Source organism: Pygocentrus nattereri, chromosome 1, assembly GCF_015220715.1.
Source record: "Pygocentrus nattereri isolate fPygNat1 chromosome 1, fPygNat1.pri, whole genome shotgun sequence".
Taxonomy (NCBI): Eukaryota; Metazoa; Chordata; class Actinopteri; order Characiformes; family Serrasalmidae; genus Pygocentrus; species Pygocentrus nattereri.
Window position 1 is genome coordinate 48881600 of NC_051211.1, and position 21046 is coordinate 48902645.

Consider the following 21046-nt stretch of genomic DNA (forward strand, 5'->3'; position numbering starts at 1 on the left):
GGTTGGTGGACTGTTATCAGTCCAGCAGCGTCACTGAGGTGTTTAAAAACTCCAGCAGCACTGCTGTGTCTGATCCACTCATACCAGCACAACACACACTAACACACCACCACCACATCAGTGTCACTGCAGTGGAGAGAATGATCCACCACCCAAATAGTACCTGCTCTGTGAGGGTCCATGGGGGTCCTGACCACTAAAGAACAGGGTAAAAGGGGGCTAACAAAGTATCAGAGAAACAGATGGACTAAAGTCTGTAACTGTAGAACAACAAAGTGAAGCTGATAAAATGGGCAATGAATTTAGAAACAAGGAGGTGGTCATAATGTTATGCCTGATCAGTGTATATTACTTCAAAGACCATTTAAACAGTGTGAGGGGAAAGTTTTCCACGATATGGGCTCTTTAAAGTGTAGCTACAACCCCAATTCCAGTGAAGTTGGGACGTTGTGTAAAACATAAATCAAAACAGAATACGATGATTTGCAAATCCTTTTCAACCTATATTCAATTGAATACACTACAAAGACAAGATATTTAATGTTCAAACTTTGTTTTTTGCAAATATTCACTCCTTTTGAATTTGATGCCTGCAACATGTTCCAAAGAACTTGGGACAGGGGCAACAAAAGCCTGGGAAAGTTGAGGAATGCTCAAAAAACACCTGTTTGGAACATTTCACAGGTGAACAGGTTCATTGGAAACAGGTGAGTGTCATGATTGGGTATAAAGGGAGCATCCCTGAAAGGCTCAGTCGTTTACCACTGTGTTACATCACCTTTCCTTTTAACAACACTCAGTAAGTGTTTGGGAACTGAGGACATTAATTGTTGAAGCTTTGTAGGTGGAATTCTTTCCCATTCTTGCTTGATGTACACCTTCAGTTGCTCAGCAGTCCGGGGTCTCCAATGTCGTATTTTGCGCTTCATAATGCACCACACATTTTGAATGGGAGACGGGTCTGGACTGCAGGCAGGCCAGTCTAGTACCCGCACTCTTTTACTACGAAGCCACGCTGTTGTAATACATGCAGAATGGTGCTTTTCCTCTTTGGCCCGGAGGACACGACATCCATGATTTCCAAAAACAGTTTGAAATGTGGACTCGTCAGACCACAGGACACTTTTCCAGTTTGCGTCAGTCCATCTCAGATGAGCTCGGGCCCAGAGAAGCCGGCGGTGTCTCTGGGTGGTGTTGATATGTGGCTTTCGCTTTGCATGGCAGAGTTTTAACTTGCACTTGTAGATGGAGCGACGAACTGTGTTCACTGACAGTGGTTTTCTGAGCCCATGTGGGAATATCCGTTACAGAATGATGTCAGTTTTTAATGCAGTGCCACCTGAGGGATCGAAGGTCACGGGCATTCGATGTTGGTTTTCTGTCTTGCCGCTTACTTGCAGAGATTTCTCCAGATTCTCTGAATCTTGATGATATTATGGACTGTAGATGATGAAATGCACGTTGAGAAACGTTGTTCTTAAACTGTTGGACTATTTGCTCATGCAGTTGTTTACAGAGTGGTGAACCTCGCCCCGTCCTTGCTTGTGAACGACTGAGCCTTTCAGGGATTCTCCCTTTATACCCAATCATGACACTCATCTGTTTCCAATGAAGCTGTTCACCTGTGGAATGTTCCAAACAGGTGCTTTTTGAGCATTCCTCAACTTTCCCTGTCTTCAACTCCAACTTCTTTGAAACATGTTGCAGGCATCAAATTCAAAATGAGTGAATATTTGCAAAAAAAAAACAAAGTTTATCTGTTTGCACATTAAATATCTTGTCTTTGTAGTGTATTCAATTGAATATAGGTTGAAAAGGATTTGCAAATCATCGTATTCTGTTTTTATTTATGTTTTACACCACATCCCAACTTCATTGGAATTGAGGTTGTAATACTACAAGACTATTTTATTTTACTTACAGCTCCTACACATGGCAGCATACTAAAAATCAAAGGTAGTTTAATTGCATTTAAAATGTTTTTTTTAACGTCTCCATGTATGACCCCCTTTTTTCCCCCCCCCAGAACCCTCTCCAAAAACCTGGTGAAAAGTGCTAAGCGGACCATCGGACGGCAATACGTGACCCGGAAGAAGTACACTCCTCCAACCTGGGAGAACCGTAGCAGCCTGCAGTCTGAAATGGACGAGGACGAGATCTCAGGTGCCACACATGCATGCATGCAACAATAGCTCCCTTCCTGGTTATGATCGCATTCAGCTATGTTGTTATTTCATTTGTAAGGCTGTCATTATAAGCGTGTTTGGCTTTTGATTATATTGTGCAGCTTCATACGAACTCATACACACTCATGCTCATGTAAATAATAAATAACATGGAATTTGCAAAGAGAGATTGTGTTAATCAGAAGCGTATTTACTTGTTCATTGTATGACTAAGTGTTTTACTGTAATTACTTATTGCTGGATTAATCAGTAGATTAATTGATACCCCTTGTTTCTGTCCTAATCAGTCAGATTAAGTTTCTACAGCGAACCATTTGACATTAAAACACTCTGAATGACTGTTTAATCTTAACAATTCAGTAATACAGTTTTTTTTAAGTGGTGCAATTCCCATAGCAAAAATGTGTGTATACTACATAGAATGATTCATAGTGAAACAACTGATAAACATCAAGCTCAAATTCATCAGTTTATGTTTAATAGAATAATATTTTCAGCGTTTATTGAACTTACCATGTTTGCTATCAGCTTACTACCTCTTCACAAACTTGCTGTTTTCCTGCTAAAAGATACGGCGTGAAATACAGCTAGGCTAATGACATTGTGTGAGATCACAGACCTTTAACGTTTGTCTATTTATCTTAATGATTTCAGATTGGCTGCTTTTTCAAGTGTAAACTTCAAGCCATATGTTGCATACCATTGGTTTATGTGGTCTCTTTCTGGGTTTAATTTAATTGAGCAGGAAAATCCTGAGTGATGTACAGTGGTACTCAGAGAAGTTGAGAATGCATGACACGGTGTGGCGCCTCCGGTGTGCAGTGGTATTTAGAGTTCAGGGATTTTGTCTGCCCAGCTTGCTGTTTCTTCCTCTAACCGTGTCTTTCTGTTTGACCAGTGTCTGAGGAGCTAGAGCAGAGTGCACTCACGCTTTCCTCCACCATCCGCTCGTCTGACCGCCAGACCATGAGCAATGTGGTGGAACGGGCCTGTTGTCGTGACTACCAGCGGCTGGGTTTGGGCACGCTCAGTAACAGCCTTACACGCTCCAAGAACGAGCCGTTTCGCATCTCCACAGTCAACCGCATGTACACCGTCTGCAGGAGGTGAGATTCAGAAAACGGCATGTCATTCACTTCTTTTTCCTGAAGACTGTAGGTTGTGTACGCAGTTCTGTCATTGACTGCTTTAAATAAGTCACAGTGTTGGTTTTCACTGGAAATGTGATTACATTCTGCAGTTAGTTTCAAACACATTACTCACAGCTATCTGCTATGAAACAAGGTTAGGCGATGTTATTGTTATGATAAATTATGTTGTGGTTTTCTGAGTATATCATAATTATAAATAACAGTGAGCAACAACTTGCTGGTTCATTCTGCTGAATTGAGAGTTGTTCAGAGTTGAAAACGTTTGACTTTTAACTTATTTGGATTTTAGACAAAATCCTGTTGCTTCAAATGACCCTTTAGCTTAAATATGTTTATTTTATTACATTAAATGCTTGAACACTCGTTCAGCCAGTACGTTATTAGTGAACGCAGCTTTGAACAGCTGTATATACATAAAATCATGTTTTCTTAAAACACAAAGAAATGACTTAATTGCAGAAAATGTGTATTTCGTTAATGACACTTCTTAATGTCCCATGCTGATTTTCAGCCTTTCGACATGTTTACTTCAAAACAGTGGGCTCAAAACAAAACTGCTCACCATGTGGCCATGAGGGACAAGGATGCAGTCTCACTTCCTGCTATGAAATGCAGGGGTGTGGCTAATTAAAGCACCACCTACAGACTGCAACAGTTTGTGTTTTGGAAGTAACAAGAGAACCCAGAACTGGAGTTTTTATACAGTTTTTTTTGTGTGTGTTTAAAAATTAAACTAATGGTAAAGCTAAATCTTTCAACCTCTCTTTAAAGAGATATAAAGAAAGACATAATAAAGATCTTTAAAATAAAAACATTGAAATTTAGGGGTTAGGGTTTGACAGACGCCCCCCCCAGTAGTACCAAAAGGACCCTATAAATGTATGGTTTTTGCAAATAGTTAGGTTATTACTGTATCAATTTCTGTCTTGTTTTTAAATAGATCAGAACATAATCCTGAATACTGATCTGAATACTTAATTGTTCTTTTTAAATATTGTTTTTTTCTGTGAGTCCACAGTTTGAACTAATTTGGTAGAATGGCCAATATATTAAATTGCCAGTAGCTGATTTGGATGTAAGCTCATTATTCTGTTGTTGTTTTACTCATTTATATTTACAGATTTTTAGTATTTCTTTTATCAGTATTTGTCAGTCTGCTTTAACTTCCCCTGTTCATCTCTCAGTTACCCAGGCCTGCTGATTGTGCCTCAGAGCATCCCGGACTCCACTATCCAGCGCATCTCCCGCTGCTACCGCCAGAACCGCTTCCCTGTGGTGTGCTGGAGGAACTCCCGCACAAAAGCTGTGCTGCTGAGATCTGCCGGCCTGCATGCCAAGGGAGTGGTGGGCTTCTTCAAGTCCCCCAACGCCCCTTCTGCAGGTCAGAACGCTGATCACAACCAGAAGCAGGGCTTTCACTGTCTCAGATGGTCCCCAGCTCTTCTAACCAATAGCTGATGGCTGAAAAGTGTGCAGTGGATTTGTAGGATTAAGTGTAATGTAACCCCTTAAACTGAAAGGTCCTGTATGTGGGCCCACACTTCAATTCCTCTCTTATACAGCACTGCAAAAGTCAGAGAACACTCAGACCAGCTGTTAAGTACTTTCTTTAATATTTCAGAGTCAGAAAAGACAACGCTTGTAATTCACCGAAAATTACACCGTAGCCTCTGCAAATTAATATATAAAAGCTATCAGTATTCAATTTGTCCACTCTTTATTTTTGTGCAACCCTTTTGCCACTTTGCCTCTTCCATCAGTTCTAGCTGAGTCCTCCAAACAGAGCTGTTCCCAAAGAAAGCACTGATATGTTCCTCTTTAAACAGACACTAACATTCACACAAGCAACTACCCAAACTCACCAAAGCTGCCTTTTAAAATGATTTCTCCTATATTTATATTGGCCAAATAAGATATTTCTGATGAGATTTGATAGAAGGTTGTGTAATAAGGGAATGTCAAAGGAAAATAAGGAATGGAAAAACTGGGATCTCTAATAACCATGCAAAAGCTAGAAGACCAAGACAGACTCTTTGAGAGAAAATCAAGCTCCACTCTTGCTTCAGATCTGAAAAAATCCACAGGTGTTTGTCCATCCTTCCACTGTGAGAAGACAACTCAGGTCTAAGGGTCTGAAAGGATGTGTAGCTGTCCAGAAGCTCTTAGTGAGAAAAGAAAATAGACAAAAAAAGAAAAACATTTGCACTAGAACATCAGAACATCTGAGATGTGCAGTAAGGTTTTATGAGCTGATGTAATCGTGATTAATTGGTTTGTGAGAAGGAGAAAATGTGACCAGCTTCTAAGACTGAACTTTGTAGGTATTTACAGGATGCATGAAAAAAAAGGTTCTGCTCTCTTCCTCGTGCCAAAAAGTGAATACCTTGAACTTAATAACTATTATGGAAGAAATGGAACCAGAACACCCTTGGAAATAAGAGAGTTTGCTAGTCTTAAAGTGGAGTATGTGTGTTTGTGTGTGCTTCAGGACCATCCCAAGCTGACTCAACTAGTCTGGAGCAGGAGAAGTACCTGCAGGCCATCATCAGCTCCATGCCCTCCTACAACGAGGCCAGCGGCAGGAACACCCTCAGTGGCTTCACATCCACACACATGAGCACCTCAGGTCAGACACACAGGAATTCTTTATTATTATTTTTAATCTTTTTACTTTTTCATAGTGGTTGAGACTGCCCTGTATTGCCCCAAATTGTTGTCATGCACTGAATTTATAGCTACATATGTACATTGTGAAACTGTATAATTTAATCATTTGGATATTTATGCAGTTTTAACTCTGCTTTGTAATTTTGTGTGTGTGTGTGTGTGTGTGTGTGTGTGTGTGTGTATATATCTCACTGCGTCACCTGCAGTACCAGATAAAAGTATTGAAGTGTTGACATGCCTACCCATAGAAGGTTTTCCTTTTCTTTTTTTTTTTACCAGTTCCAACATTTTAGAATAATATTGATGACATCAAAACTATCAAACAACCACTATAAAATTAAGTAGAGGAAAGGTGTTTATTTTAGATTTTTTAGGACGTACCCCTCCCCTTTGGCCTTCTACAGCTTTACACATTCTTGGTGTTCTTTAAAGCTGCTTCACAAGGAGCCACCTGGGATGCTTTTCCAACAGGACCGAAGAAGACATCTATAAACATCACATTTTTTCCTGACTTTTATTTTTTTCTGCATCATTTGAACACAGCAGCTGTCTTTTACATTACATGAGCATTTTATGATAAATGGACCAATAGAAACGCAGCAAAATGACTTATAACTTACAAATGACTTACAAAATGATAAATAAAAGTAAAAAGTCTTTTCATGAACTTGCATTAGAAAATGGAAAAACGTGTTTGTTGAGATGTGTTTTTTTTTTTTTTTGCATTTGTTTCACAAACAACTTTCTTTTGCATTTAAGCAGAATCTTTTAGATTAAAACATCTTTTAGTTAATGCATGTCATGTCAGTTTAGGGGTGCTCAGTCTTTTGACTGGTAGTATACATTTGGTCACTGTCAGTTCAGGGAAGAGGTCCGACGGCTGTACACATTCCCTGAATTGTTCTATAGAGAAGTCATCATGTAATGGACACATCAGAATGAATGAAAATGTCTTGTTTTTTATGTTTTCTGCTCTTATAAATATTATTTCTGTGCTTTAGACTCATCAGACAAACTGAGGCAACCTAAAATTGGAGTTCTTATGAAGCAAGTTTTGGGCACGAAAGAGGACCTGCCTGGAACCTTCAGTCGAGGAGGTGAGCGAGCCATTAGTCTCTGTTTCTGTTTGTATGCGTGTTGGATATTCTGTCTGAAATATCCAATGCTGTGTTGGACATAACAGCCCTCGAAGATATTCCCCAGCGTCTTCTAATTATCTAAAAAATTGTTTCAAAGGGGAATTCCACCGATTTGTCAAAATTTCTGCATAATTCAGTCCTTGAGTTGTAAACAGAGTAACTCGGAGTGGTTTGATGTGCAGTGGTTAATTGTAGAGGAATTTTCAGACTCTGATTTCTTTATAATGGTGGTGATAGGAACCAGGGGTTGCAATGTCTACAATACAAACATAACCATTTTATTTAATATCCAAAACCACCACTGAACCTACTGGGGGTGGAGGGCGGACCTTTACCTCAATAGCTTAACTACAAACTATCATAGCCATTTCTCAGGCAACATTTTCTTTAGTAACTTCAGATATCTGCTTCAAAACCACTGCAAACAGTTCTGACTCCACCAGATTTACCTGGTATAGCGGGCCACTGTTGATACGTCTTTGCTAGCATAGTGATGCTAGCATGTTTGTAGTAGCATAGAAGTTCTAGCATAGCATAGCTGTGCTAGTCTGTGTGCCGATGGTAATGGGTCTCTCTGTGTTCTCGGACCCTAGCGCTGGGTCAGAGGGCAAGGGTCATCTCCCTCTCTCAGACTAAAGTTTCAGGCAAGGCCCGTGGCTCACCAAGAGGTACAGTAGAGCTAAATCTAACCAATCAGGTCTCTCTAACAGTGATTTTAGCCTGTCTAAGCTGGCGCCTGCCCGGCGCCTCTATCTTTCTTCCTGGGCTAACTTTCTCTTTGACCGCTGTGTCTGTTTGTTATTGACCTTGTCTGTTATGTTTGTCTAGCCTGGCATCTCTTTGCATGTCACCCATCAAATTCCAACAGAGCTTTGTTGTCTGACATGCTGTTTGTGTTGATTCATTTGACATGCGATGATTGCATAGATTGATTTGCAGCCGAGTGTGCTAATTATTGAGGGTGTGTTAAATGCCAAGAATCAACCAAATAATCTGTAAGATGCTTAATATTGGATGGCAGAAGGCTGGGGTAACATACATTTTAGGTGCTCCCCATTAGTCTAGTGCATTATGACAGTAAAGAGAACAGTTAAGCATCTTACAGATAACTTGCATGACTCAAACTGACCTGCTCAGATCAATCCATAGGTAAGCACTGGAAGAGTGAATTAAACATGCGTTGGCTCTGTGTGTGATTTAGGGAAGTGGGGCAGTATCCGGGGCAGCGGGCGTCTCAGTGCCTACAATCCAGATGTGGGGAACCGGCTGGCAGGGAAGGAGTCACCCCAGGCCAACGGCGGCCCTGCCGAACCCTACTTCCTCCGGCAGCAACGTGCATACCTCTATATCATCGGAGACAAGTCCCAGCTCAAGGTACCTTAATAACCTCAGCGGAGCTTTCTAAAATAAGAACTGTTGGGTAAATCAGGCTTTTTATGAAATGTTTGTTGACTGCTGCGATATGTTGCTGCTCCATTGAAAACGATTTAAGTTTAAACAATTTTCTTTCTCCTGATATTGTGTTTTCGCTCCAATACTAATACTGAAACCTTGAATAATGGCCAAACATCAGATACCAAATGAACTGTAAAAGGCAATTCGCTTTAAGCAGAGCAGATAGCCTTCACCAGTTTCCCTGCACCCTAAATAAACATTCAGATCTCATGAAAAATCACAGCCTTTTGTGGAGTGGTTCTACAGATATTAAGCTATACTGTTTTTATTGGAGAACCTACAAAACTTGTTTCTTACAGCTTCCAGAGTTCATTTGGACTGTTAGGCCTATTTCACACACACTACCTCTGTTTGGTTTTAATGAAGCACAATGTCATCTTGATTTTCATTTCAATTGTGCTCTCTTGGACTCCCGCCATGGAGCGCTGTCGCATTACCAGGGATCATATCACAATCTCCTGGATTCATGATAATTATTTAAATGAAATACTAGTTAAATGTTCGATCTGCACACCGATTTTTTACAGTTGGTCTTCCAGACTTGAAACATTTGCCAAATCTCAAGTCAGAACGCTGCTGCGAATAAACAAACGTGCCATGCTTTTATGAATTATATTTTTTTATTATATTTTCATTGGATAAAGGATGACTGTATCCACGGTGCTCCACTCCACGGTGCAAATGCTGTGTGTATGAAAGGCCAGCATTGAATGAAAATGACTAAATGGGAGAGTCATACTGCTGCAGTGATTGTTGGAAGCTGTGTCCTCTTTTCTGTTTGAAGCATTAAAAACATCAGTGGTACTGTTTTTCTCTGAATTGGCTTTGATAGCACAGTGCTTTTTTTCCCCCAATCCTCTGGCACGACACAGCACAGACTGACATTAAAAAACCTGACCGTTGCCCTTTACGATGAGCATCTAATTGTAGACTGTCATGCTGAAATGGCTCAAACACTACACAGAGATACTCAACTAACATCACATACAGTGAGAGTGAGTGAGTACTTTTCAGGATAGATCTGTTACAGGTCTGGATTACATTCTGTGATTTATTTATTTATTTATTTATTTTATCAGTATCTTATCCAGCGTTTTCTACTGATATCAACCCAATACTGATCCCTAGTTTCAGAATCGCTGCCATACGTAACCACTGTATTGTTGTGTGGTGATCCTTTATCTATTGTAACTGTGAGGTTGGCTGTGTGTCTCTGCAGGGAGGAAAGCAGGACTCCTTCCAGCAGTGGGAGGTGGTGCCTATCGAAGTGTTTGACGTGCGGCAGGTGAAAAATAGCTTTAAGAAGCTAATGAAGGCCTGTGTACCCTCCTCGCCCTCCAGTGAGCCCAACATGTCTTTCCACCGCTGCCTGGAGGAGTCCGATTGGATGAACCTGGTAAAACTTGCACCTTCAAAACACTCTGACATATTTGTGACCCTTTTGTGGGTCAGTTTATTCTTAGTTTAGTTCGTTGAAGTGTCAGGAAGGTATGTTAATATTTTATCCCATATGAATCGTGTCTTGCAGATCTTAACGCGGTTATGTTATAATGGATGCAAGAGTTATAAAAGCAAGCATTTACAGTTTTTCTCTGAGCATCAGTGCATGTCTCAGTATATTATTCCCTGTGCATATCACCTTCAATGTATCCTCTCTAAGCACTGAACCAGTCATGAGCAGATTTTGTGGAACTGGAGAGCAGCATATTTACTGATGAGAAATTAGGCCCTTAGCATGTCAGCACATTGATCTAATAAAGTCCAATACGCACAGTGGACTATTAAACTTTTAGACTAATAGAATAGAATACTTTGTTGTCCGTTTTTCATTTACAGTGGTGCTTGAAAGTTTGTAAACCTTTATAATTTTCTATATTTCTGCATAAATTTCAGCTGAAACTTCATTAGATTTTCACACAAGTCCTAAAAGTAGATAAAGAGAACCAAATTAAACAAATGAGACAAAAATATTAGACTTGGTCCATTTGTTTATTGAGGAAAATGATCCAATATTATATATCTGTGTGTTTATATAGATTTAAATCTATGTTCTTTTTTTATTTTGAGAATTTACAAGAAATTATTTGACTTTGTCTTGTTTTTCTGCCTTGATCTTGCCTTGATGATTAAAAAAAAAGTTCCCCTTGCTATACAACTTTCTAAGTAAATTATAAATGATATCTGTTCATTTGTCTCTCCAAGCATATTTTTTCTTATTTATTCATTCATTGATTTATTTATTTAACAGCTTAGTAGCTTCCTATTTTATGCACAAACTGAGAAGGCACATAGGGGTAACATATATGAACCACTGTATACTTACTGTAGAGACTTTTGAACGGTGATTGGAAACTTTGTGTCCTTTGCACAGCCATATATGTTCAGTAAATGTTTGCAGCAGATTCTTTCAGTGATGTTCAGATTTGTCTGTTTGTGTTCTAGCTGCATAAGGTTCTACAAGTGTCTGTTCTTGTGGTGGAGCTGTTGGCCACTGGTTCTTCAGTCATGGTGAGCCTGGAGGATGGATGGGACGTCACAACGCAGGTACTGTTGCTGTGCGGCTCCTAATGTAGAGTGGATTGTGATGGTTTTGTAGGACTGTGTAGGTACTGATGTTAGTCTGCTGTGTTTAGGTGGTGTCTCTGGTGCAGCTTCTGTCAGATCCGTATTATCGCACATTTGATGGCTTCCGGCTACTGGTGGAGAAAGAGTGGCTGTCCTTCGGCCATCGCTTCAGTCACCGCGGTGCTCAGACGCTGGCCAGCCAAAGCAGTGGTTTCACACCAGTCTTCCTCCAGTTTCTCGACTGCGTGCACCAGGTGAGTGAGCGTGGACGTGCGTTTCTGTCCGTGCACATTGAAATCATTTGGCAGGAGTGAGTAGTCTTTTGGATGAAGTGTGATTAACTAGGCTTCCCATTTCCTGTTGGAGTCTATTTGCATCCAGTAGGTTGACATGCAGTTGGTTTCTTATCATATGCACAGCGTATTTTGTCATGTTTATGATGATGTTATCACAGCAATAAAGTTGTTTAAATGTCATAAAATTTAAAGATTTCAGGCTGAACAGATGTTACTGTTGTTCTCAAGCAGTATTCTGCATTGTCACAACTCAAAGTATGACGTTTGTAGATTTCTAAGGGACTGCACAACTCCTAGGGTTCCTGGAACAAACGTTTTCTAGCTTAGCTATAAAAAGAACCATGGAAGTCTAAAGATGCTATTGAAGGACCTCTGTCCTACATGTTTCTTCCATTTTTTGTTTGTGTGGATTTAAAAACCGTGGTAATTCATTTCTACTTGGCATTTTCCAACCTCTCTATCATTTATAGTGTTTTCACATATAGTTTGTTTTAAAAGAACCAAACTGAGCCAACTGCAAATGACCTCAGTTCTTTTTGTGTTCACACTGTAAGTGTCGACTATAAAGAGGACTCGGTTTTCTTTCTGGTCCTTTGGGATCTCAGACCACGTCTTGTTCACGTCCACAATTCCATTAGAACTCTGACCCCTTTCACAGCCCTCACAGTGGGCAGCGTTCTCTGATAAATCCGACTTATCAGGTGACGAGAAGACCCACCAGACCCCCTATTGGCCGTGCTGAAATGATTTGGCCGAAATGCATCACGCAAAATTGGAAAAATGGCGCTGGGGATCTGCCGTGGTGGGCTCCGTTTTCAGCTGTGCTCCTCACTGAAGCTCCACCCGGCGAAGTTTCAATTAGCTCGAGCCTTTAACACAGTAAAATCATGCGAACTCTCGCATCTTATCGCTTTAATATGTCAGCGCTGCTGTCGGACTTGGATCATGGACAGACTATCCTGGGTAGAACCTTATAAATGACCCTTGGTCTGTTTTACCTGCTGAAGTGCTGAAGACTGTGGCTGTTTGTCCGGTGAGCCTCATGGTCAGGCTTCAGATGCTGAAATGGCCCAAGTGTGAAAATGCTCTTAGAATTAAACAGGCTGTTTTAGTTGATGTGCCTTTAAGACTGATATAAATCAATGAGCTCTGTTCTGATTAGCCCTTCTTTGTGCCTCAGAAAGCAGTACAGGCTGAAACGCTATGTACAACTTCAGTGTGAGAAGGTGGGGCTGAACTACTGTAGACTGAATAGCCTCAACCAGCCTGATTTTCATATATAGATTCTGGGCTTGATTGGGGGAGGGGCTCATTATTGCTGGTTTGCTTTCACACACAAGAATTCCATCAAACTGTAGATCGATTGCGCAATTCAATATCACTTTTCTGAAGACAGGTTTGCAAAACGGTAAGCACTAGCTTCATCCGTTTGCTGCTTTTTGTTATTTTTCTTGGATAAAAACACCAAAGTGGCAAAGAACAGCACTTTTTGTCCACAGCAGTCCTTTTTCCCCACTATCGCAAAACTGGGGAAGTGGGAAAGAAGCTGATACGTTGAAGCAGTCATGCTACAAAATGAACCAGAACCAGTCATGCAACCCCACACGCACTGCCAGGGGCAGATAGCTTGGGTATGGACTCAAGTGTGAGAACTTCCTTAGAGAATGTATGAAACCTTGTTAAAACAGTGACTCATTCACTTTTAACTGGCTCATATCATGGAACTAAATTTCTCACTTTTTTTGATATAACCTAGTTTGATGTAGCATGTACAAGGTTTTAATCCAACAAAAGCGATTTATAGAATCAGGAACCATTCACTCTACTCAGACTGTAAAGTGAATGGTACCTGAGTCTGTATATCGCTCTTGTTGGATCAAAACCTTGTGTCTCCAAAATGCTAACTTGGTAACCGGGGGGAAAAAATGGAGATGCAAGGTTTTGTTCTGACAGCAGAATGAAAATTAAGCTGGCTGATTTGAATTCATTGGTTTAGTGATGTCACAAAAACCATTGCATTTACAGATCTGCCTATTTAGCACTTTAGCCCTTCCCAATCACGATTTCAGGAGGAACAGAGATTGGTTCTAGAAAACATCTTCACCAAATCTCGAAAACAGATCCCAGGCTCGAAAACAGCTGTCAAACTTGACACTTGATTTTATTGCATTGCAGTAAATCCTGCCCCTCTTTCTTCTCAACAGATCCATCTTCAGTTCCCCATGGAATTTGAGTTTAGTCAGTACTACCTTAAGTTCCTGGCCTATCACTATGTATCCAATCGCTTCCGGACCTTCCTGCTGGACTCCGACTACGAACGTATTGAGCTTGGTGAGTCGTATGCTCCCACACCCAAAACCTTAAATTCTGCTGTGAAATAAGCACCATATTACTCAGTAATAATTGTCTGCATGCATAAAGAGTGTAGATTTCTCACTTCATTTTTCCCTGTTATTATTGATCTTATGTTAAATATGTGGCCGCCATATTCAGTAGCTCATGAAGTGCCTTCAGTGCAGTACAGTGCAAAAGCCTTAAGCATCCAAGAAAATATGTAAAGCTGCTTATCTGGGCAGTAAGTGTTTTTATTTCTACATAAAACACTAACATTAAAATAAACTAATGTTTAAACAATCCATTATGTGTGTAACCAAAAATAGTGAGTGTGGTAACTTCTTCCCAAAGCTCTCCTTGGGGAACTCCAGTATTTACAGTTACCATCCAGTACCTAGTTTATTTAACTAATCCTTTATTAAATTAAATCAGGCACTCCTGATGAAATTTAACAAACCCGTGAGTGCACAGAAAAGTCAGGAGCCAAACTTATGCTCTTCTAACTGGATTCTTTCAATCAAGATATTAATAATTTTGTTTTACTGTGTTTGTTTATGTGCACTGTCAATTGTACGAGTGCTGAGTTTCATGTGCCCTCTCTGTAGGGGTCTTGTATGAAGAGAAGGGAGAGAGGAGAACCCCTCAAGTCTGCAAGTCTGTATGGGATTACATTGACCGCCTGCACAAGAAGACTCCCATCTTCTACAACTACATGTTCTCTCCAGAGGAAGAGGAGGTAGTAGAGTCCTTGTTCCAGACTTAAGTCTTGCTTCCTTTATATAGGAGAGTCATGCCTTTTGGGGATCAAATCTAACCTCGTTTGCCGCTGCTTCTTCTGCCAGGTCCTAAGGCCCTACAGCTTCATCTCTAACCTGAAGGTGTGGGACTTCTACACGGAGGAGACGTTGTCGGAGGGGCCGTCATATGACTGGGAGCTGGTGCGAGGGAGACCTGAGGGGCACACCGAAGATACAGCAACTGATAGGCCCGAAACGGCAGCGCCCAAGTCACAGCGGCGCGTGGTCTGGCCCTGCTACGATAGTCTGAGTAAAGTGCTGCCAGATGCCATCACCAAACTACTACAGGTCAGTGCTGACACTGAAAGTATTATCATGCACTATCTGTAGACATCAGTGATGAGTTATTTATAGAGATAGTATAGCGGTTTTTTTGGGTGTCAGAATCAGGCTTGAAGTGCAGTTGAGTTGGGTTTCAGTTGTTTTTAGTATGACAGACTGTTCTTAGGTGCTCATCTTAAGTGAAGTGCTTCAGCTGGAAATAGCTCAAGTCATTCTTATGGAAAAATATTGGATCAGCATAAGCTTAAACTCAAGGTTTTAATATAGATATCGGGAAAAGAAAAAGCAGTATTGTGCTTATGCTAATACTAGTTCTACTACTATTCAGTTACGCAAGCACTCATTTTTTTGGCCAAAGTAAAATGCTTGGGTTATTTTCACACATGAACAAAAATAAGTTTTGTTTTTATTGTCTGTATTACACCATTATGTACATAGGGGGCAGTCGTGGGCTGGAGGTTGGGGAATTAGCCTTGCGACCGGAAGGTCGCTGGTTCAAACCCCTGAACTAACAGTACGTGCCTGAGGGGACCTTGAGCAAGGCACCTAACCCCCAACCGCTAACCCCCAACCGCTAACCCCCAACCGCTAACCCCCAACCGCTAACCCCCAACCGCTAACCCCCAACTGCTCCCCGAGTGCTGCGGATAAGGCTGCCTGGGCAAGTGTGCTCACTGCCCCCTAGTGCGTGTCTTCACTAGTGTGTATGTGGTGTCTCACAGCATGGATGGGTTAGATTTTGGAGGTGAAATTTTCCAACTAATGTCCTAAAGAATCAAACTCTGCTGGGCTATTATGTGGTCAAAGATTTACACCCATGCATAACAACATGACAAAGCTCCAGTGACCGAGTCTATGGACGTATTGAAATACAGTACTGATTCTGCGTCTTTTGTTTGTGCATGTGCTGATATGTAGGATGTGCATAACCTCGAGGCCGAACTGGGACACGTCTCTGAGAAGTGGAAGGACACCTGGGACAAGATCAAGACTACCCAAAGGACTGAGACCAAACTGGAAAGCCGGGTATACACTCTCATATTCATGTGCGATTTTGACTGTGGCAGGATTGTATTACCATTAGCCCAGTATTAGTGTAGTGTTCCTAATAAAGTGCTCAGCGAGGTGTGAATGTACCACAAAATCTTCCTTATATATAATTTTTTTTTTTTTTTTTGTCCATATGACCTTTGTTTACATCTGTAGGTGCAATGTCAAATATATCAGTGTAAAAAATAAGCAAACGAGAACTAAACTATAACATCATTTCCAGTTTGGTTGAATTACAAATATTACAGTCACTTAGTGGCTCTTGGTCACTGTGGGACTTTATACACTTGTGTTTGTTTTTCCTACGTTAACAGACATGATTTTACCCGTCACTTTGTATGTGTTAAATCAGGAAAATAAAATGCGCTGTTGATCGAGGATCTTGGTCTTAATTGTTGAATCGCTGAGCTGTCGAGTACTTAACTCTGTACTCCTCTGCTTTATCCCCCAGCACTCGTTCTCCAGCTCGCTCCTAATGTCATCTAACCTAATCCACCAGAGGCGCTCACAGGGTATGTACCTGCAGGAGAGCGGTGTGGGCTCCTCCATCAACCTGGCCTTGGACTGCGAGGCCAGTGCCACCTCCACACCTGCCTCTGGCCGTCCCAGCACCAGCAACCTCTACTCCCAGTTTCAGAGCACTGAGAGTGAGAACCGGTGTGTATTTGCTTCCCAGACTAAGAGCGTGTTCTTCCATGATTCCCTGTAGCAGAGTTATGTCGTTAAACATGTACATGAGAGTAATACGTATTATATTTAGAGGTTATAGTTACAGTATAGCGACATATTCAGAACTTTGACTTTGTCTTTTTGATGATACTTGAATATGCATCAGTAAATGTTTATTTATGCTCCACCATCAGGAGCTATGAGGGAATCTTGTTCAAGAAAGGAGCACTGCTGAAACCTTGGAAACCACGCTGGTTTGTGCTGGACAAGACCAAACATCAGGTGCATTATCTAGAGCTCTCCATCTTTGAAGTGCTTAGACAAATTGTTTATTTGACAACTTCAGAATAGCTGTAAAATGAATAATCATCCTGCTTTGTATTCACTCTCCGTTCTTCCTTGTTTATTTCCTTTTCTGCTCAGTTGAGATACTACGAGACGAGGCAGGATAAAGAATGCAAGGGTGTTATTGAACTGGCTGAGGTGGAATCTGTCATTCCGGGCACACCTGCAATGGGAGCCCCTAAAAACGTAGAAGAGAAAGCCTTCTTTGATGTAAGTACCTCGGTTATCGTCGTGATTTAAGATTGATACAGTTAATGCCTTGTGTGTTGATTGGCGTAATCCCAGTTTATCCGATGTTAACCAATTCTTGTCTCTCTCTCTCTTTTCCCTAGTTGAAAACGACCAAACGAGTGTACAACTTTTGCGCGCAGGACAGCCAGAATGCACAGCTGTGGATGGACAGTATTCAGAGTTGCCTATCTGACGCGTAGAAGGAGAGGCTCTGTGGAGGAGAGACTATTAGTACTGAAAGGATATCTGCTGGGCTCCCTGATGGACATGGCTCTTAGCCAATGACAGGGCTCGTCCAGCAGAGATAGAAACGGGGTGTCGGCCTCCATTGAGTGTTGGCGATATTGATCTTAAAAGAAAAGGTTGCACCTCACCACATTTCAGTGTTTTTGTTTAAAAAATGTGTATAAAAAGTAAAAAAAAAAACAATCTAAGAATCCCTTCAGAGACATTTGTTGCTCACAGTCTTTTGTCAGCGTTAGTACTCTAACCACTATACACCCCCCTGGATGTTCTGTTGTGCAAGGCATGATGTCACTCTTTTTGGGGTCTTATGGACTACATCTCTCCATACAAGTCAAACGTGAGGCTCCGGCATGCCCAGCTACAGCTAGTCTTCCTCCTGTCGTCCCCCTCCAACATACTGCCAACTAAACGAATGCTATGCAGGGCCCTGAACTCGCCCAGTTAAGAGCCACAACCAAGAATCTGCCTGCCCTAAAGTTCTCCTACTGCACATATATATGCGATTTCAGCTGTACACTGTCACCGTAAGTTAATTTGGATTCAGTTTTCTGAGCTACATTCAGCCAATCAGGCCTTGGCTTGTTTAGCACACCCACTGCCCTGTCGTCTAATTGGTTGGCAAAATTCTCCCCTCTCTGACCGATCCCACTCATCACATTCCTTGGCCTTATGCTTGTCAAAGCATGGTGTCCTTTCAATGGTTCATGAAGGATCTATTCAGTTAACTGGTTTCATGTACAGTGAAAATAATATCAGTCCACGATTTGCTGACATTATGTATACTATAATAAACACTTATCCTCTTGCTCAGTTTATCAGAATGCCATCTGGAGATTATGTTCTCAGATTAGCCTGTTTACAAAACTACACAAGGTTCTTACCCGTTTTGGTTTCTCCCTGGTAAACAATAAGAACCGCTGTCTGTGTTGAGAATTTAAGGGATGCTAAAGGAAAAGGAGGGATATATTTTGTTGTGATAATTTATGCACAAAAAAAAGTTTGTTTTTTTTAAAGGTGAGATGCAAATGAACAGGGGGATGGTGGATAGAGGGGTATCTGGAGCCTCTCTGTTTCAACAAGTGTCTGTTTACATCGGTCAGTGGACAGCGGCCTGGCTGTCATGACAACTGAGCCCTATTTTGTATCTATAAAGATCAGATTACCAGGTCTCAGTTAATAGCCGTATTTCAATTGTTTCATTTGAGCAGTTATAGTTTACTGGACCTTGTCTATTGAGCTCACACTTCTCACTCAAGTAGCTGTTACTGTTTAGCCGAATTTCAGACCCTCAGTATAATCTGTCTAACCCGTTTCCTCCCCAATGAATAGGACTGCTATTATAAGGCTCAATGTCATGTACAGCCAGTCGGTTCTCCAGGCCCTGTCGTTGTCAGAACCAGTGTTTTTAGCTAGAGTCTGTTCTGTTTTGAATCTTGTACATAGAGGAGTTTATGTCTGTATTATTCCTTTAGAAAGAGAGAGAGAGAGTGAGAGAGAGTCTATTTAGCTGAACTTGGTAAAGATGCAAAGTGTCACTTCCTGTTTATTTTTTATTCTCCTCCACCAGTTTTGTGATCCCGGATACAGAAAACTAACACACATATATACAAACACACTGTAAAATAGGGTAATACCGCTGTCTTGTTGAACATAAAAATTTGAATTGTAGATTTTTTTTTTTGTTCTGATAACTCCCTTTGTATATAATATTCAGATTTATATGTTTGTTAGTAATTTATTTAACTTTGTCTCCTGAATATGACAGTCCTCAGAGCACCACTTAACTTCTCAATGATTAGAAACTCCAATATGTGCCATTGTTTATTTTTTTTTCCTGCATTAACGTGACTAATGATTTTTTTTTTTTTTTTTTTTTTTTTTTGAAAACTTCATATACGTCTCAAATAAATCCTCAATGCTCTTTTTTTTCTAACATGGTGGTCCTCTCCCAGCGTTTGTCTCCTGGGACTATTTGACGTCATATGAACACAACTAGAACAGATGTTTTGATCTCGGAAAGCCTGTTCACTCACTCACTCACTCACTCACTCACTCAAACAGCGGACTTATTGTTGCGATAGATAATATCCAGCTTAAAGAATATCCTTCAAAAGAAAAGTGTATAACCTTTTTATTTATTTTTATGTTCCCTTTTTTAATAGGTTTTTTTTTTTTCTGAGCCGGGTTCTGTTGTCAATCATGTAATATATTTTTTAGGATTAAAAGAAAAACACTGTGGGTTTTATTGTCTCTTGGCTTTGTTCATACTTTCTTCATTTTCTTTTTTTTTTTTTTAATTGAACTTTTCAAACTTCACACACAATTCCCCTGTTCACACACGTTTCTGGATTGGACTGTATTCAGTGCCCTCCGTAAGTATTTGGACTGTAAGTCTTTGGCTGGTTTATATTGTTCTCTTGGCTTCAATGCCAGTACATTGAATTTTAAAAGAAAACAGAGAATATAGCCTCAGTTTGAGGATACGCACAATTCCCACATTTCAGTGAGGATGAATTAGGAATTAAGTAAAGCAACAACTGAAATTTGGGAATCATACTAATTAAACCTTCAAATCCAGCGCATTCATTTCCACACATGCCGTTTTTGTTCAGATCCAATATGTTGTTGTGAGTAAATGGTGCCAAAATAAAAAGTCACTTGTCATATGCTTGTGGGCTGAACAGGAAGGTTCTGCTTTCTACTTGCTGAGTCGTAAGTTTAGTAGTACAAAAAAAAAACTCCCAAAAGAATATTTCCTATAATAGTTTTCCCTGATTTATTATATACTTTTATGTTATTGTACACAGACTTTGCCCTGTTTTTGTTGTGTACTTTTGCATTTCCCAACTGTGTCTTGTGACTTAAAGAGCACAAGAAACATTCATTTAAAATTAGTTACATCATCCTTATACTAACAAAGACTAAGCAGAGCTTAGTCACTCAATGCGGCTTTTAAACTTTCATGTATGGAAGTTTATTTTTTGGGTGGAATGTTCCTTCAGTGTTCAGTTCTGCGCAGGAATAGGAATAGGTTATAGGACTCAGGAAAGAGGATGTCATGGTTTATGCCAATGTACACTATATTGCCAAAAGTATTCGCTCGTCTGCCTTCACACGCATAAGAAATTCAGTGACATCTCATTCTTAATCCATAGGGTTTAATATGACATTGACCCACCCTTTGTAGCTGTAACAGCTTCAACTCATCTGGGAAGGCTTTCCACAAGGTTTAGGAGTGTGTTTATGGGAATTTTTGACCGTTCTTCCAGAAGCGCATTTGTGGCGTCAGACACTGATGTTGGACGAGAAGGCCTGGCTCACAGTCTCCAATCTAATTCATCCCAAAGGTGTTCTATCAGGTTGAGGTCAGGACTCTGTGCAGGCCAGTCAAGTTCTTCCACACCAAACTCACTCATCCATGTCTTTATGGACCTTGCTTTGTGCACTGGTGTGCAGTCATGTTGGAACAGGAAGGGGCCGTCCCCCAAACTGTTCTCACAAAGTTGGGAGCATGAAATTGTCCAAAATCTCTTGGTCTGCTGAAGCATTAAGAGTTCCTTTCACTGGAATTAAGGGGCCGAGCCCAACTCCTGAAAAACAACCCCACACCATAATCCCCCCTCCACCAAACTT

At 40.7% G+C, this 21046-nt stretch overlaps 1 protein-coding gene across 5 annotated transcripts in view; it reads left to right on the forward strand.

Moving 5' to 3' along the window:
- sbf1 (SET binding factor 1) overlaps nucleotides 1–19397 on the forward strand; it is a 91517-nt gene extending 72120 nt beyond the window's left edge. For 4 of the 5 annotated variants that reach the window (XM_017698960.2, XM_017698961.2, XM_017698962.2 and 1 more), the window contains 18 exons: nucleotides 2027–2163; nucleotides 3085–3292; nucleotides 4522–4718; nucleotides 5826–5963; nucleotides 7006–7101; nucleotides 7737–7811; nucleotides 8345–8517; nucleotides 9818–9994; nucleotides 11041–11142; nucleotides 11232–11417; nucleotides 13664–13790; nucleotides 14399–14529; nucleotides 14636–14878; nucleotides 15791–15898; nucleotides 16374–16579; nucleotides 16786–16873; nucleotides 17015–17146; nucleotides 17269–19397. In XM_017698960.2, the coding sequence (XP_017554449.1) occupies nucleotides 2027–2163; nucleotides 3085–3292; nucleotides 4522–4718; nucleotides 5826–5963; nucleotides 7006–7101; nucleotides 7737–7811; nucleotides 8345–8517; nucleotides 9818–9994; nucleotides 11041–11142; nucleotides 11232–11417; nucleotides 13664–13790; nucleotides 14399–14529; nucleotides 14636–14878; nucleotides 15791–15898; nucleotides 16374–16579; nucleotides 16786–16873; nucleotides 17015–17146; nucleotides 17269–17367 (2623 nt within the window). In that variant the 3' untranslated portion in view covers nucleotides 17368–19397. The remainder of the gene's footprint in view (nucleotides 1–2026; nucleotides 2164–3084; nucleotides 3293–4521; nucleotides 4719–5825; nucleotides 5964–7005; nucleotides 7102–7736; nucleotides 7812–8344; nucleotides 8518–9817; nucleotides 9995–11040; nucleotides 11143–11231; nucleotides 11418–13663; nucleotides 13791–14398; nucleotides 14530–14635; nucleotides 14879–15790; nucleotides 15899–16373; nucleotides 16580–16785; nucleotides 16874–17014; nucleotides 17147–17268) is intronic. The other variant, XM_017698963.2, reaches the window with a different exon arrangement.
- Nucleotides 19398–21046: the final 1649 nt, after the last annotated feature.